The sequence below is a fragment of the Indicator indicator genome, chromosome 25 (genome assembly GCF_027791375.1).
Source record: "Indicator indicator isolate 239-I01 chromosome 25, UM_Iind_1.1, whole genome shotgun sequence".
Taxonomy (NCBI): Eukaryota; Metazoa; Chordata; class Aves; order Piciformes; family Indicatoridae; genus Indicator; species Indicator indicator.
The window spans coordinates 15,764,111-15,779,320 of record NC_072034.1 but is presented as its reverse complement, the minus strand read 5'-3'; the positions used below and the strand labels follow the sequence as shown (position 1 = coordinate 15,779,320).

The 15,210-nt window shown below is 48.7% G+C and overlaps 2 protein-coding genes across 2 annotated transcripts in view; one reads left to right on the top strand and one right to left on the bottom strand.

The window, feature by feature from the left end:
- Positions 1-1,380: 1,380 nt before the first annotated feature.
- COPS4 (COP9 signalosome subunit 4) lies at positions 1,381-14,492 on the bottom strand. Its single transcript, XM_054392264.1, has 10 exons — positions 14,419-14,492; positions 12,642-12,721; positions 11,233-11,384; positions 9,339-9,442; positions 8,420-8,573; positions 7,455-7,605; positions 5,769-5,939; positions 3,844-3,959; positions 3,337-3,421; positions 1,381-1,944 (listed from the first exon to the last, which is right to left on the bottom strand). The coding sequence occupies exons 1-10, from the start codon at positions 14,490-14,492 to the stop codon at positions 1,811-1,813; spliced, it is 1,221 nt and encodes a 406-aa protein (XP_054248239.1). The 3' UTR covers positions 1,381-1,810.
- Positions 14,493-15,034: 542 nt separating this feature from the next.
- Positions 15,035-15,210, top strand: part of LIN54 (lin-54 DREAM MuvB core complex component) — a 60,106-nt gene continuing 59,930 nt past the window's right edge. Inside the window, exon 1 of the mRNA XM_054392160.1 lies at positions 15,035-15,082. The gene's annotated coding sequence lies outside the window, so the exon portion shown is untranslated. The remainder of the gene's footprint in view (positions 15,083-15,210) is intronic.

The following is a 15,210-nucleotide window of genomic DNA, read 5'->3' as shown; positions in this document are numbered from 1 at the left end:
TCTCCCAAGGCTGGGGCTAAACCATGGACCTCAGCACCACATCTCTGCCTCTTTGAAACAGCTCCAGGGATGGGCATTCAACCACCTCCCTGGGCAGCCTGTGTCAGTTCGTCCCCACCCTCACTCTCAACAATTTCTTCCTCATCTCCACTCTCACTCTCCCCTCTCCCAGCTCAAAGCCATTGTCCCTCAACCTCTCACTCCCAGACCTTGTCCAAAGTCCCTCCCCAGCTCTCCTGGAGCCCCCTTCAGGTACTGGAAGGCTACTTCAAGGTCTCCCCAGAGCCTTCTCTTCCCCAGGCTGAACAGCCCCAACTCTCTCAGCCTGCCCAAGTCCCTCTGGATACCATCTCCTCCCTCCAGCATATCAACCACACCACAGTTCAGTGTCATCTGCAAACTTGCTGAGGGTGCCTCTATTCCACTGTCCAATGTCACTAACAAAGATGTTTAACAAGTTCTGGATTTAGAGAATCCACAAGTTGTGGATTAGGCCAAAACCTTTGATTGGAAAAGACTTTAGCATTCCCCAGATGTTGAGACAAAAAGAGACCAGGATGAACACAGAGTGAGGAGGCATCAGCAGCCTGACATGACTCAAATTATAAAAGGAGCTAAGGTCATTCACTTCATAGCTGGAATTTCAACCTGAATGAGATCACCTCAAACTAAAACACAAGCACTGGACAGGAACAGCTCTTGCTGAAAACCTGCCTTGGCTCTCCATCACCAGAAGAGCTCCTTGTGAAAACCTCCCCTACACAAATCACACCCCCAGACTCTTCTGTCTGGCAGGCCACAAGGATGGGTGAAGAGTGCCCACCTCCAGACTGAGGAACACCCCAAGGGCCACTCTGACACTCTGCTGCTGTGCATAAGCATTTCAAGGCAGCCCTGCCTATCTCAGGACACCTTCACCTGGTCACTCATCTGATTAAAGTCTGTCCTCCAGCCACTCCAGTTTCACAAGGTGCAGAATCCCTACAGGTGCTCTCCTGTTACACCTCCAGTTCCAAAACCTCACTAAGGATACCTTTGTAAATTAGCAATTCATGGTGACCTAAAAATACAACAAAGAGCATGCTTGGCTTACCTCACTTGGCACCTGCTGTGTTCTCATCACTGCCACAAGCTCTCCTGGGACACTGCTCTTTCCCTTACCTCTCAGCACTGTACCTTGCTGCACCAACACAGCAGAAGGGTCAGCATTTCCTTCAGCTAATATTCCAGACTTGTGTTTTACAAAGAGAGAAGGAAAAAAAGCTGAGTTTTATTTAACATTTTCAGGGCCTGAAGCTGACAATTCCAAAACTTTAACTTATTTTAAGCTACTACTTAAGAAAGAAAAAAAAAAAGAAAACAAGCAAGTCCCTTAAACACTTGAACTAAGTGGCTCATTCCAGCCTTTATTAGAATAATTACAACTAAAAGAAAGATGGCACTGACATTTTCACAGCAGGCCAAGCCTCACAGGAAGTGATGGGCTAGCAAAGCTATAGCAATGCAGGGGGGGGAAATTAAATAATCCAAACCCAAAGCTTGCTGCAGACTTTACAGCTTCTGTGTGGAAAGCACAGCCCTCAGGACAGCAGAGCACAATGCAGAGGCAGCAACAGCACCATCCTATGCTGGGAGAACTGGAGGACTGCCATGGCCAACGGGGGATCACCCAACTGTGCCCTAAGCCAGGGTGAAAGCAGAAGGTGGGGAAATGGAAGTGGGTGATTTGTTTGCTTCACAGTCCTGCTCAGTTCCCCTCTTCCAGCTCAGCAGGCAGTTGGTTGCCTCCATTCAGACAGTGGCTGCAGAGTCACTGAGCCATCTGGGCCTCCATTGCCTGTGCTGTCCATTCTGGGACTGTCTGACTGATCTTCTCCAGCAGGTTGTTGACCTGGAAACACAGGGACTGAATCTGCTTGTCCCAGGTTGGCAAAGCTTCACGAGCTGCAAAAAAGGCAAAACCACAAATGTCCCAATACACACAAAACAAAGCAAGTCTCAGCAATCCCCTTGCCTTTTCAACTGCCATCTTCTCCTCTGCCAATGCCCTTACCCATCTCACACAGACTTCCTTGCCACTACATCACAGAATGGCTTGGGTTGGAAGGGATCTTAAAGATCATCTAGTTCCAATCCCTCTATCACAGCAGGAACACCTCCTGCTAGATTAGTTTGCTCAAGGGCCAACCTGGCATTCAACACTTCCAGGCTTAGGACCTCCACAACTTGTTCCAGTGCCTCACCACTCTCATGGGGAAGAATTTCTTCCTCATGTCCAATTTAAATCCACCTTCTTCCAGTTTGAAGCCATTACCCCTCACCTTGTCACTACATGCTCATTTCTGTAATTCAAAAGCTGCAATGATTTTTCTGTTACAAGCCTAACTCCTGCATCACAAAATAAAAGGGAAACTTCCTGAAGAACCTGTCCCTCTAAGGAAATTCACACTTTTCTGTGGGTAAGAGAATGCACAGTAGGGAGGGTGGGTGAAATGTAGTCCTTTAAGCACAGATATAGGCTGGGAGAGGAATGGCTGGAGAGCAATCTGCAGGACAAGGCCTTGGGGGTATCAGGTGGTGACAAACTGCCCAGGAGGCAGCAGTGGTCCCTGGCAGCCCAGAGCCAGCTGTGTGCTGAGCTGCATCCAGAGCAGGGAGAGCAGCAGCACAGGGAGGGGATTCTGCCCTCTGCTCTGCTCTGACCCCACCTGCAGCACTGCCTCCAGCTCTGGTGCCCCCCAGGCACCTGAGAGGAGGCCACAAAGATGATCAGAGGGCTGCAGAACCTCCCCTGTGGGGACAGGCTGAGAGAGTTGTGGCTGTTCAGCCTGGAGAAAAGAAGGCTCCGGGGACAGCTTAGAGCAGCCTTCCAGTACCTGAAGGGGCTCCAGGAGAGCTGGGGAGGGACATTTGACAAGGGCTGGGAGTGCCAGGATGAGGGACAATGGCTTTGAGCTGGGAGAGGGGAGATTGAGAGTGGAGATGAAGAAGAAATTCTTGAAAGTGAGGGTGGGGAGAGACTGGCACAGGTTGCCCAGGGAGGCTGTGGCTGCCTCCTGCCTGGAGGTGTTCAAGGCCAGGCTGGATGAGGCCTTGAGCAACTTGGTCCAGTGGAAAGTGTCCCTGCCCAGGGCAGAGGGTTGGAACTGGATATCTTGAAGATCCCTTCCAACCCAAACCATTCCACAATCCTTTTAGTCAAACTCTGCCACCTCCTGGCAACAGCAAGGCACAGCAAGCTCACTTCAGGTGGAGGAGCCCAAGCTCCTGAGTGGCACCAACTCCCCAAGCTCCCTGGCTGATGCTGAAGCAGTGCCTCAGTGTGGCCAGACTCACTCTCAAAATGCACAATGCCATCGATCTGGTCGATGAAGCCGTTCATGCGCCCCTCAGTGATCATCTGAGAAGCTATCTTCTCTGCCTGAGAGAACAAAGAGAAAGCTGTCAGACATCTCTTCTGCAAGAGGTTCAAAATCATTAAGCCTTAACAGTCCTTATGGGGTTGTCAGCATCTCCACACGCTGGGGCCAAGGCTCATTCTAAAACGCTCACCCATACCATCAATTCCACTCCACACCTCGTACCTTTATCCCTCCCCTGCCGTGCTGGATATTGAACATCCCTCATAATATGGCAGCTTTCATTATTTCTTAATAATTAACTAATGTCTCCTTCTCTGGAGGCATTCAGAAACCTGCCTGGCTGTGTTTCTGGCAGGAGGGTTGGACTCGATGATCTTTCAAGGTCCCTCCCATCCTCCACCACTCTGTGTGATTTTGGAATTTTCCTCAGATTCCCCACAGCTCCCTATTTGTACAAAGGAAGGCAGGCAAAGACTGATACCTTGGCTGCAGGGATCTCCAGTAATGCTCCAAGCTCTTCAAAAGTGATGTTGTTGTAAAGCTTGCTTGCTGACAGCAAGTTGTGTTCAATAACAGCTCTGTCCAGGATACTGGAACCTTAGGGGTTAGATGACAAAACAATCCATCACTCCAAGGTGGAACTGCTTGGTTGACACTGTAAACAGATGGCAAAAGCTGCTCTTCCCCAGGGCTGGTGTGCAGAAGGTCCTGATGCATCTGCCTTCTATCAAGGTTATGCTACACAGACCAAAGTGAACAGAGGGCTGCACCGTGGCTGGTTTGGGGACAGGCAACTTAAAGCTTTTCATTTAATTCCTACAATAATCCCCTGGACCCGTTGGGTTTGCTACAAGACCCAAGACTGGATAGATCCTAGATTGCCAAATGGAAAGACCATTGCCTTCTTTTGATCCATTACAGCTTTTAAGGGTATGATTAACCTCTCCCTTACTGTGTTTGTTCAGTATTCAGACCTCATCTGATTTCTCTCTTCTCAGTTGAACAATTTAACTCATTTGCCCCTTAACCTCTAGCTGAAGATGAGCAGACTATTAAACACCAACTAAGCTGCACTCTTTGACTGGCAAGGAGTACAGTTTATAAAACAATAAACTGACCAAAGGAAAGCACTGCAGCTATTCCTTCCCCTCTACTCTGCCCTGCTGAGGCCACATCTGGAATATTGTGCCCAGTTCTGGGCCCCTCAGTTCAAGAAGGACCTCAGGGAACTGTTTGAGAGAGTCCAGCACAGAGCCACAGAGCTCCTGCAGGCAGTGGAACATCTCCCTATGAGGACAGGCTGAGGGAGCTGGGGCTTGGAGCCTGGAGGAGACTAAGGGGTGACCTCATTCATGCTGATAAAGATGTGCAGGGCAGTGTGGGGAGGACAAAGCCAGGCTCTGCTCAGGGATGTCCAAGGACAGCACAAGGGGCACTGGGGGCAAGCTGGAACAGAGGAGGTACCACAGGAACAGAAGGGAAAAGTTTGTCACTGTGAGGATGACAGAGCTGCAGGCTGCCCAGAGAGGTTGTGGAGTCTCCTGCTCTGGAGACTTTCAAAACCCACCTGGATGTGTTCCCGTTTGAGACCTGCCCTGGGTGACCCTGCTCTGGCAGGGGGGTTGGACTCCATCTCCACAGATTCCTTACAGCCCCTAGCATTCTGTGATTCTTGGCAACAGTTACTTATTTGTCCTTTATCAACTAGCACTGCTCACTAGGAAAGTTTTCCTAGTGAGGTGTTTCATGCTCATGTACTTTCTGCTTCTATCTCCTTCCAATTCAGGAAGCTGAGACCAGTGTGTTTAGGATTCCAGTCAAGTCATTACTTGACATTATTTCTCCTGGCTTAGAGCCTCCAGCAAGCACAGAACTAGTAAGATTTCAGTGAGATGGATCAAAAAACAATGTGAAGTTCAATTCATTCCCTCATTATCTCTCTTCTTCTGTCAAGTCAGGAAGCAGCTCAAATAAATTTATTATCCACAAAGACCATTTGAGGCCTACACACATCACATGTTTCTAGGTATCCTACCTGTAACAGTGTCTTAGAACTGGAGAAGCTGAAAAGGATGAAGACTCCAAGTAAGGTTAGAAATAGTTAGAAAGCAAGCAAGTTAGAAAGCAAGCAAGCAAGGTTAGAAATAGTGAGAGGCTGTCAGTGAAGAGGGCTGTACATGGATTTTTACAAGTTATCCTCTAGAAGAATATTTCAAAACCTTAAGAGCCCATCAGAAAGATGAACTCTGGCTAAGAAGCTTTACTGCTAAACTCTACTCAGGAGAGTAACATGCTAGGAGGCCATTTAAAGATAATCCTTTTCCACCATCCTTCTTGTCTGCACTGGGCAAGTCTAACTCCCGTGGCTGAACACCTAGTACTAGGAGGCTGTAGAGAAACACCCACCGTCAGCTGTGGTTGCTTTCTGGTGAGGCATCAGCATAGCTGCAAACTCCTGCAGTTGATTTCCACGGATAATTCTGTCAAGGTACATCTTCTCCAAGATCCCATAGGCTGCAAGCTGCTGGCATCTCTCGTCCTTGAAGAGTGTAGCAAGCATACGAGACCGCTGCTGGCCTAGGAGAGTGGAGAAGAACCCCCATCAACAGCCAGCAGAGCACTGAGCATTTAGAGGTGAACCACAGAAAGTCAGCATCTTCTTTCTGCAATATATGCAGCTAACCAACCAAGGAAACTACTCACAGAATCACAGAATCACCCAGGTTGGAAAAGATCTCAGACATCGTCAAGCCCAACCTCTTACCTAATCCTTAACCCCTCCTGACAGCTACCCCATGGCTCCAAGTGCCACATCCAAGCTTGTTTGGAACACCTCCAGGGATGGGGACTCCACCACCTCCCTGGGCAGCACATCCCAAGGGCAAATTACTCTTGCTGGGAAGAACTTTCTCCTCACCTCCAGCCTAAACCTCCCCTGGCACAGCTTGAGACTGTGTCCTCTTGTTCTGGTGCTGCTTGCCTGGGAGCAGAGCCCAACCCCCACCTGGCTACAACCTCCCTGCAGGTAGTTGTAGAGAGCAATGAGGTCTGCCCTGAGCCTCCTCTTCTCCAGGCTGAACAACACCCCCAGCTCCCTCAGCCTCTCCTCACAGGGCTGTGCTCCAGACCCCTCCCCAGCCTCGTTGCCCTTCTCTGGACATGTTCAAGCATCAAAATGTCCTTCTTAAACTGAGGAGCCCAGAACTGGACACAGTACTCAAGGTGTGGCCTAACCAGTGCTGAGCACAGGGCAGAATGACTTCCCAGCTCCTGCTGGCCTCAATTCAGTTAAAAATAGGACAGTGCATGAAGGTCAATGGCATCCTTGGCTGCATCAAAAGAAGTGTGGCCAGTAGGACAGGGAGGGGATTCTTCCCCTCTGCTCTGCTCTCACGAGACCCCACCTGCAGCACTGCCTCTAGATCTGGGACCCCCAGCACAAGATCATGAAACTGTTAGAGCTGGTCCAGAGAAGGACATGAAGATGGATCAGAGGGCTGAAGAGCCTCCCCTATGGGAACAGACTGGGAGAGCTGGGCCTGGAGAAAAAATGTTCTAGGGAGACCTTAGAGCAACCTTCCAGCATCTGAAGGGGGCTACAAGAAAGCTGGAGAAGGACTGTTTTCAGGGGCATATAGCAACAGGACAAGGGACAATGGTTTTAAACTACAGCAGGGAAGATTTAGATTAGAAATTAGGAAGAAGTTCTTTACTATGAGGGTAGAGGAACACTTGAACAGTTTGCCCAGGGAGGTGGTGAAGGCTCCATCCCTGGAGATATTCAAGGTCAGGCTTGATGGGGCTCTGAGCAACCTGATCTAGTTGGGGTTGTCCCTGGTCACTGCAGGATGCTTGGACTGGATGATCTTTGGAGATCCTTTCCAACCCAGTGCATTCTATGATTCTATGATCTTATGTATCTTTAACCAAGACACAACCTCATCAGTTGCAAGGACACCAGCTCTGCCTTAGCCAGATGCCAACAAGTAATTCTGACACTGTGCTCTCCGTTCTGCATCCCTCCTGAGCTGACCTGCTCCGGGAGATATGAAATACCTGTGCTGGGTCTTCTTATACCAAGGTGTATTTTACCTGCTGATGCCAAAATGGTGCAGTGCAAAGCATGCTTGAGTGCCTCCAGCCGCTCGGTTTCATGGACGATGCTCTTGTAGGAGAGCTCATTGTACCTTTGGGCAGCCTCAATGAACTTCCTTCTGTAATCCAGGACTCGAGCATAGCAAACCTGGAAGGAAAATCTGCTGTTGAATTATCACGGTGGGGGTTAGCTTCTGTTTTCACTCATCTCAGAGGTGATTTTTTTTTTTCCCCTCTTAGATTTACAGCCCATGGTGCAGGCAGTATTCTCAGTAACACTGCAGATGGTTTGAAGCCTACGTTTTATTTTCAGTAAGTAAAGCTGAACCTTTAGAGACTTATCTCCAAATCATAAGGAGATACTTTGATTATTGAGTCTAGAAGGGCCTTACAAGGAGCTGCTGAGGGAACTGGGGTTGTTTAGTGTGGAGAAGAGGAGGCTGAGGGAAGACTCCATTTTTCTCTATAGCTCCCTGAAAGGAGTTCACAGTGAGGTGGAGGTTGGTCTCTTCTCCATAGTCTCAGGTAATAGCAGGAGAGGAAATGGCCTGAAATTGTGCCAGGGGAGGGTTAGGTTGGAAATGAGAAAAACTTTCTTTGCTGCAAGAGTGGTCAGGGATTGGCAGAGGCTGCCCAGGGAGGTGGTAGAGTCCCCATGCCTGGAGGTGTTCCAGAAAGGTGTGGCCATGGCACTTGGGGACATGGTTTAGTGACCTGGTGGTGTTTGTACTCAATGATATTACAGTTCTCTTGCAACTGAAACAATTCTCTGATTGTTTAATTAAACAGTTATAGTTTAGTTATTGCCAAGATGTGGCTCTCAAGTTCCCAAAACCATTAAGAAGTTTCCCCCTTTGTCTCTTTTCTCATTATGAAAATTTTAGTGGCACTGCATAAAAATCTTCCCTATGTGGAATCACCTCCCCTTCAGAAAGAGAAAGCAATAAAGCAAGTTGGACAACCTTGTAATGGATTTGCAGCTGTTCATTAGTTGATTCATTCTGCAGCAGGGAAGCTCTATTAATGTAAGCTTCAGCCTGAACTGGGTCATCATCCTCCAGATACAGCCTGGCAATCTTCAGGTAGGTCTCCAGCTTATAATCTACGTTGTACTGTCTGCAGAGAAACAGAAGAGCAAGTGCTGAGAACTGCTCCACAACTACCCTTGCTCTTAGCTGTTCTAAACATATAGCACCTGACAAGGCTTGCTCTACCAACACCAAAATTAGTGCTCTCTGCTAAGGAAGTTTGAGATGCTTGCCAACAGAGAACTGGCTCCTACAAACACCAAGAGAAGTAACACTGTCCACCAAGACACAAAAGTATGTTTAAAATCATCTTATTTTAGTGGACTGAAGTTTGCCTGCAGTAGTGAGCCCCTGCAAATTTGCAGTGGAACAAATGGGTGTTGAATAGGCAAAACCCACAACAATTCCTTCCACAGGCATACAGAGAAAAGGGACAAGGTCAGGCAGAGAAAAGTAGCAGCAAGGGTTCTAAATCTAAACAAACCAAACCAAACAAGACCCCACCAAAACCTCAACTGTATTTGTTAATTTCCAACTCCAAACCACACCTTCATTTTGAAGTCTAAAGGCAAACCCATGGAAGAACCTTTCATGAACATTTCATGAACCATAAAAGAACTTTTGTAAAATACTATCCAAAAGGCTGTTCATCAGCAAGTGCAGAACTTCTGGTGCCCTATTTTTGAGTCCCTGAATTATTTACTGCAATATACTTTTGCCATGTGGCAGTAGTTCTGGAATCAACTCTTGAAACCCTGGGAAAACACACAACCCCCAAATCCTCCCTTCTTGGCTTGCACATACAATGCCCAAGGACACAACCATGCAGAGCTGTGCCCTGCACAGTACCTACTTTTGCCCTGTTTCCAGAGGGATGCCCACCAACACTTGTGCTGCATTTCTCCAGTCTTCTTCTTTCTCATAGATTGATGCAAGATGTTGCCTTATTGAAGCAACCTAACAACAGCAAAACAATAGCAAACACCACAAGAGGCAAAAGGTTAGGTATCAACTCCCACACTTCTTGTCCCTCAATCCCCTCCACTGACAGCCCAGAGCTGCACACATGCAGCTCCTTCCACACACACAAAAAAAACAAAGTCCTGTGTGGGTCTCCTGGATCAAGCTTTAATCCCAAGCCTTTTAAACACAAGTGCTGATTTGAAGCACTCCCACTTCAGCTTGTGGCAAGATAAAAGGAGCCTATCTTCAGGAAGCCATAAGCAGTAACCTTTCCTAAAGCTTTTAAAAAGATGAAACAAGGCTTTCAAGAACTGGAGCACCAAGATTCACAGGGTTCCTGCAGTTCTATTTCCCATCATGCCTGTGTGAGATATGAATGAGCTATGGAAGCAGATTTTATCTTTTTCCTATGGGAGAACTCATTTACCATGAAAAAAAAAGGCATCTTAGGCTTGTTCTAAATATGTCACAAATTATTGTCAGCCCACTGAACTGTGTCCGGTTCTGGGACCCTTAACACAAGGGCATGGACCTGCTGGAGTGGAGCCAGAGAAGGGACACAAAAATGATCAGAGGGCTGGAACACCTTCCTATGAAGACAGGCTGAAGGAGTTGGGGCTGTTCAGCCTGCAGACCTCATAGTGGCCTTCCAGTATCTGAAGGGAGCCTACAAGACAGCTATGGAGGGACCTTTTACAAGGGCTTGTAGCAACAGGACAAGGGACAAAGGTTTTAAACTAGAGCAGGGTAGACTTAGGTTGGACATCAGATCCATTGAATCTTTACTGTGAGGGTGGTGGAACAGTGGAACAGGTTGCCCAGGAAGGTGGTGAAGGCTCCATTCCTGGAGACATTCAAGGTCAAGGCTCTGAGCAACCTGCTCTAGTTGGGGATGTCCCTGCTTACTGCAGGGGGGGTGGTCTAGATGACCTTTAAAGGTCCCTTCCCAGCCAATTCTATGACTCTATGCTGTATGATTACATCTTAACACAGAAACTTCTGCTTTGTAGAGCAGCTGTCAGCAGGTAAAACAGCAGTGCTTAGACAGTGGTGTTGATATAGAACTGGGTGCAGAAGTGTGGTTAAAAAAAAAAACCAAGGGATGTTCTGATGCCTTGGATTTGATTTATGCATAACCATGATGACATATAGGCAAGCATGTCTAGTTAAGACTTCAAGCTGCTTAAAAAGACAAAAAGAAGCAAATACACATCATGCCCAACTGCCTTGCTTTTCCTTCTCAGATACAAGATCCTGAAGGTCTTTATGTAAAGATCTGTAAGGTGAGGAACACCCACCCAACAAACCCAAGAACTGCATGGAAAAAGAACTGCAGAACAATCAGGAGTCAGCTAGAACTGGGATTCCAAGGGCACAGCTTTTCCTGGTGAAATGATTATGGCTAAAATGCACACACAGAGAGACAAAAGCTGCTTGTCAAGGTGCTTGTCTCTTTGCATCACCTGTTCCATGGGTTGGGTAAAATGCAATACCATGAGCACCAGTCTGTTTCTCAATACCACCTCCAGCAGCTGAAGTATTTTTTCATTTTAAGAAGCCAGTTTCTGGTAGGGGGGGAATTACATGCCCAGCACCTCGATAAGGAGCCAAAGTTTGCAATCCTTTCACAGTCTTAAATACTCTCTGCAGGTTTGCACATACAGGAGCACAAACCTAGACTCTAAGCAGAGATAGCTGTTTTGAACAGCTTTGGTAGACTTAATATAGATAGCAGAGAAGGAGAAATAAAACAAAGCCAAGCCCACAGACCACTGATCTCTCACCTGCTCTTCAAATGAAATCACTCTGGGCTGTATCTTTTCCAAAGTGAAGTGGTAAATTTCTTTAGCTGTGCTGTCAGGAAGACTTGGCAGATGGGTGCAGAAATCTGTCAGGAGCTGACGTGAGATCACCAGACTGACATTTTCATTCACCACTGGTTCAGAGGGGCATGGAAGAAACACAGAAGATGGATGCAATGCTCATCAGTGCCTTCACTGAAAGTGATCATTTGCATTCTATCAAATTTGAGTATTTCATTTTTTTTTCAATGTGTATCCAAATGAAGATGAAGCTGGCTTGGTTTTTTATTTGGTTTGTTTTTAAAAGGAGATTTATTTTTTCTCTGAGAAAGCTTATTTGCACTAAAGGACAGCAGAGTTCTAACCCCTGACAGATAACAAAGAACTGTAACTTTGGTTTATAGTTTAGAGAGATGACTCACTCTGCATCACTATTCTCAACTGCTGAAACAGCTTGGCCAAAGAAAAACTTTAAGCTAAATTTTACTAAGTTTATTTTTTCACTAAGTTTTCTTAAGGGCCATAAAGATGATCCTTGGAACACCTCTTCTATGCAGACAGGCTGAGAGAGTTGGGGGTGTTCAGCCTGGAGAAGGCTTCAGGGAAACCTTAGAGCAGCCTTCCAGTATCTGAAGGGGGCTACAGGAAAGCTGGAGAGGTACTTGTTACCAAGGCATGGAGTGACAGAACAAGGGGTAATGGCTTCAAACTGGAAGAAGGTGGGTTTAGATCAGACATGAGGAAGAAATTCTTCCCCATAACTGGTGAGGCACTGGAACAGGTTGCCCAAAGAAGCTGTGGAGGCTGCAAGCCTGAAGTGTTGAAAGCCAGGTTGGATGGGGCCCTGAGCAAGCTGAGCTAGCAGGAGGTGTCCCTGCCCATGGCAGAGGAGTAGGAAGCAGATGACCTTTAAGGTCCCTTCCAACCCAAACCATTCTGTGATTCTATCCATTGTATTGCCAACTTTAGAAAATTCTACCAGGTATAATTTATAGAGGTATTCAATCAGACAAACACACAATACAACGGAAAAAAAAATCCCAAACCATTTCTGCTTGGTTTTCAAACTAAGCTGAGGTAGGGAAAGAAAGGATTTGTTAGTTTAAATGATGCTTGGCATCTAGGGTCCACTTTAGCACTCAGCAATGACTACTGTTGCACCTTCTGACAGTGATAACCAGACAGGTTGGAAAGTCATAACTTCCAAATCTCAGAAGTCATTCTGCCTTAACTTCTGAAAGTGACAATGATGGTTCCTCTTCTAATTGTGTTTTAGTTCCCACAGGAACTCAAAGTGTTCAGGTAGCCTCACGCAGAGCTAACAAATATGCAAGCCCACAGACCTCTGGCCTTTGCTCACATGTACAATCCATGATGCCAGCTGCACTTACTTGCTTCCACAAAAGCTTTCAAAGCTTCCAGCTGCTCTGCACCTGACAGCTGAATGGCCTTCTCCAGGATTTGACGATACCTGTCCACAGAGCAGAAAAAAAGTAATGACAAAGTTGCTCCCAGGGCACATTTATTTATCACTAAGTTCCATTCCTTTGCCTATTTTCCATCAGAGCCTTACTACTGCTTGAATTTTCTGTTCCTTTGAGGGGGCAATTATCCAAAATGCTCAAATGTCAAGAACATTAACCTGGAAATTGGTACCTGGCTCTTGTTACATCCCAGGAGTAGATTCACAGTCTCACACTACATTAGAGGTTGGAAGGGACCTCCAGAGATCAGCCAGTCCAATCCCCCTGCCAGAGCAGGATCACCCAGGGGAGTCTGCACAGGAATGCATCCAGGTGGGTTTTGAATGTGTCCAGAGAAGGAGATGCTACAACCTCTCTGAGCAGCCTGCTCCAGGGCTCTGTCACCCTCACTGGAAGGAAGTTTCTCCTCATCTTGAGGTGAAACCTTCTATGTTCAAGCTTGTACCTCACGTTCCTTATTACTGTGCACCACCCAAAAGAGATTGGCCTCTTCCACTCTCCCCCCACCCCTCAGCTATTGATAGACATTGATCAGATCCCTCTCAGTCTTCTCCTCTCCACACTAAACAGCCTCAGGGCTCTCAGATTCTCTTCACAGGGGAGATGCTCAAGTCATCCTCCGGCTCTCCCTTGGACTCTCTCCAGCAGGTCTCTGTCTCTCTTCAACTGGGGAGCCTCAGACTGGACATAGTCTCATCAGGGCAGACCAGAGGGAAAGAGGAACCTCCCTAAACTTGTCAGACTGTCAGATAACACAGCTGACCAGTTTGTTGTCTGCAAATACCTGTGCAATTTTGAAGGTCAACAAATAAACAGGTCCACAGGACAGTGCACAGGTAAAGTAATGAAAACTCATGGCTAAAGATTAATAGTAAAATTTTCAAAAAGCCCTATTCAAGGAGAAACAGTGTTGTTGAGTGGGGGATAAATGGTATATTCTGGCCACTTGCCTTGAGCACAGGCACAGAAGATGCATTCTTATGCGTAGAATGCTGCAAAAATCGCAGCTCCAGTTTTCATGCTTCATAAAGCTCATTAAAGTGTGCCTGGGCTCAGTGTGTGCCATGCTGATGAAGCATTGAGGCCACACTTTGAAGGGAATCTTTCCAAGTTTTCACATGAAACACTTAAAAGGGAAGCAAATCTTCCAGTAAATAAGCAATTGGACTGGAACTGGAAGAATTTCTGTTGACTGATCGACATCTGATTAAACCCTTGCGGGAGAAGACGGCATCTCTGTGACATATTGCACCCCAAGGTTTGCCATCCAAAATACCCACCTAATCAAAGCAACAACACAAATAATAATGATAATAAGGGAGTTTCATATCTAGAGCCCGTTCCCAGACTGAACAATTTCGCGCAGCCGACCTGAGGGGAGGCAGCGGACACGAGGGAGCTACGGCGAAGGGCTACAGGCCCTGACTGGAGCCTGCCCTGGGACAGCAGCAGCACAGAGCCAGCAGTCGTTAGAACAGACAAACAAACGCATGGCAGAGGCTTGAGGTGAAACCGTTCAGTCCTTCTTTTTAATTTAAAAAGCGCGAGCGCTGGGCTAGAGTCGCCTCGCCCGCCCAGGCCCCAGCCTCACCGCCAGCTTCCCCCGGCCTCCTTCAACGGCCGAATCCCTTGCGACCGCTCACCCGCCCGGACCCGCCACGGGGAGGCCAGCGCCGGCACTCACTTGCCCGCCAAGTCCTTGTGAGAGCCGCTGGAGTTCATCAGCTGTACCAGGTCCTGCCTCACCACGGCCGCCATCTTCCCCGGCTCGCCGCTGCCCTCCCCTCTACCATAGAGCAGCGCCACCGGCGGGACAGAGCGGCGGCCGCGCGCCGGCGTCACGTGGCGGAGAGCGCCCGCGCGGGCAGAGCCGGGCCGCGCCGGGGAATAACGCCGGGGAGCACCCCACCTGCACCGGGGGCCGCGGGCCGGCACGGGCACGGTACAGAGGCACGGACACGGAGAAAGACAGACAGAGAGAGACTGTGCGAGAAGCTCCCGCAGCCCGGCCGGCACCGGAAGCGAGCGGCCTGGCGCGGGCGGGGCGGGCCCGGAAGCGCGGGGCGGGGCGGGCGCGCGCCGGCGGTTGCCAGGGCGGCGCGGCGCAGTATTATGGGATGCGGCGGGGGAATGGCGCGGGGCGCGTGATTTTGAACAAACACGGCGGCTTCGTCGCTGCTGCTGCCGCCGCCGCGGCCGCCGGGACACGGAGCGCAGCGGAGGGAAGCGGCGGCGGGGCGAGGCGCGGAGGACGTGAAGGGGTAGACGACAGCAAAGAGAGGTAGTGGTGGCGGAGAAGAAGAAGAAGAAGGAGGAGGAGGAGGAGGAGGAAGAAGAGTGCACGCCCGGTGAGTGCGAGGGGCGGGAAAGCGGCGGCGGGAGGATGAAGAAGGGGGATGCGGGCACGGCCCCGCTGGTGGGGAGGGAGCGGCGGAGTGCTGACAGCTGCCCCCCGCCGGGAAGGCGCAGGCCCGGC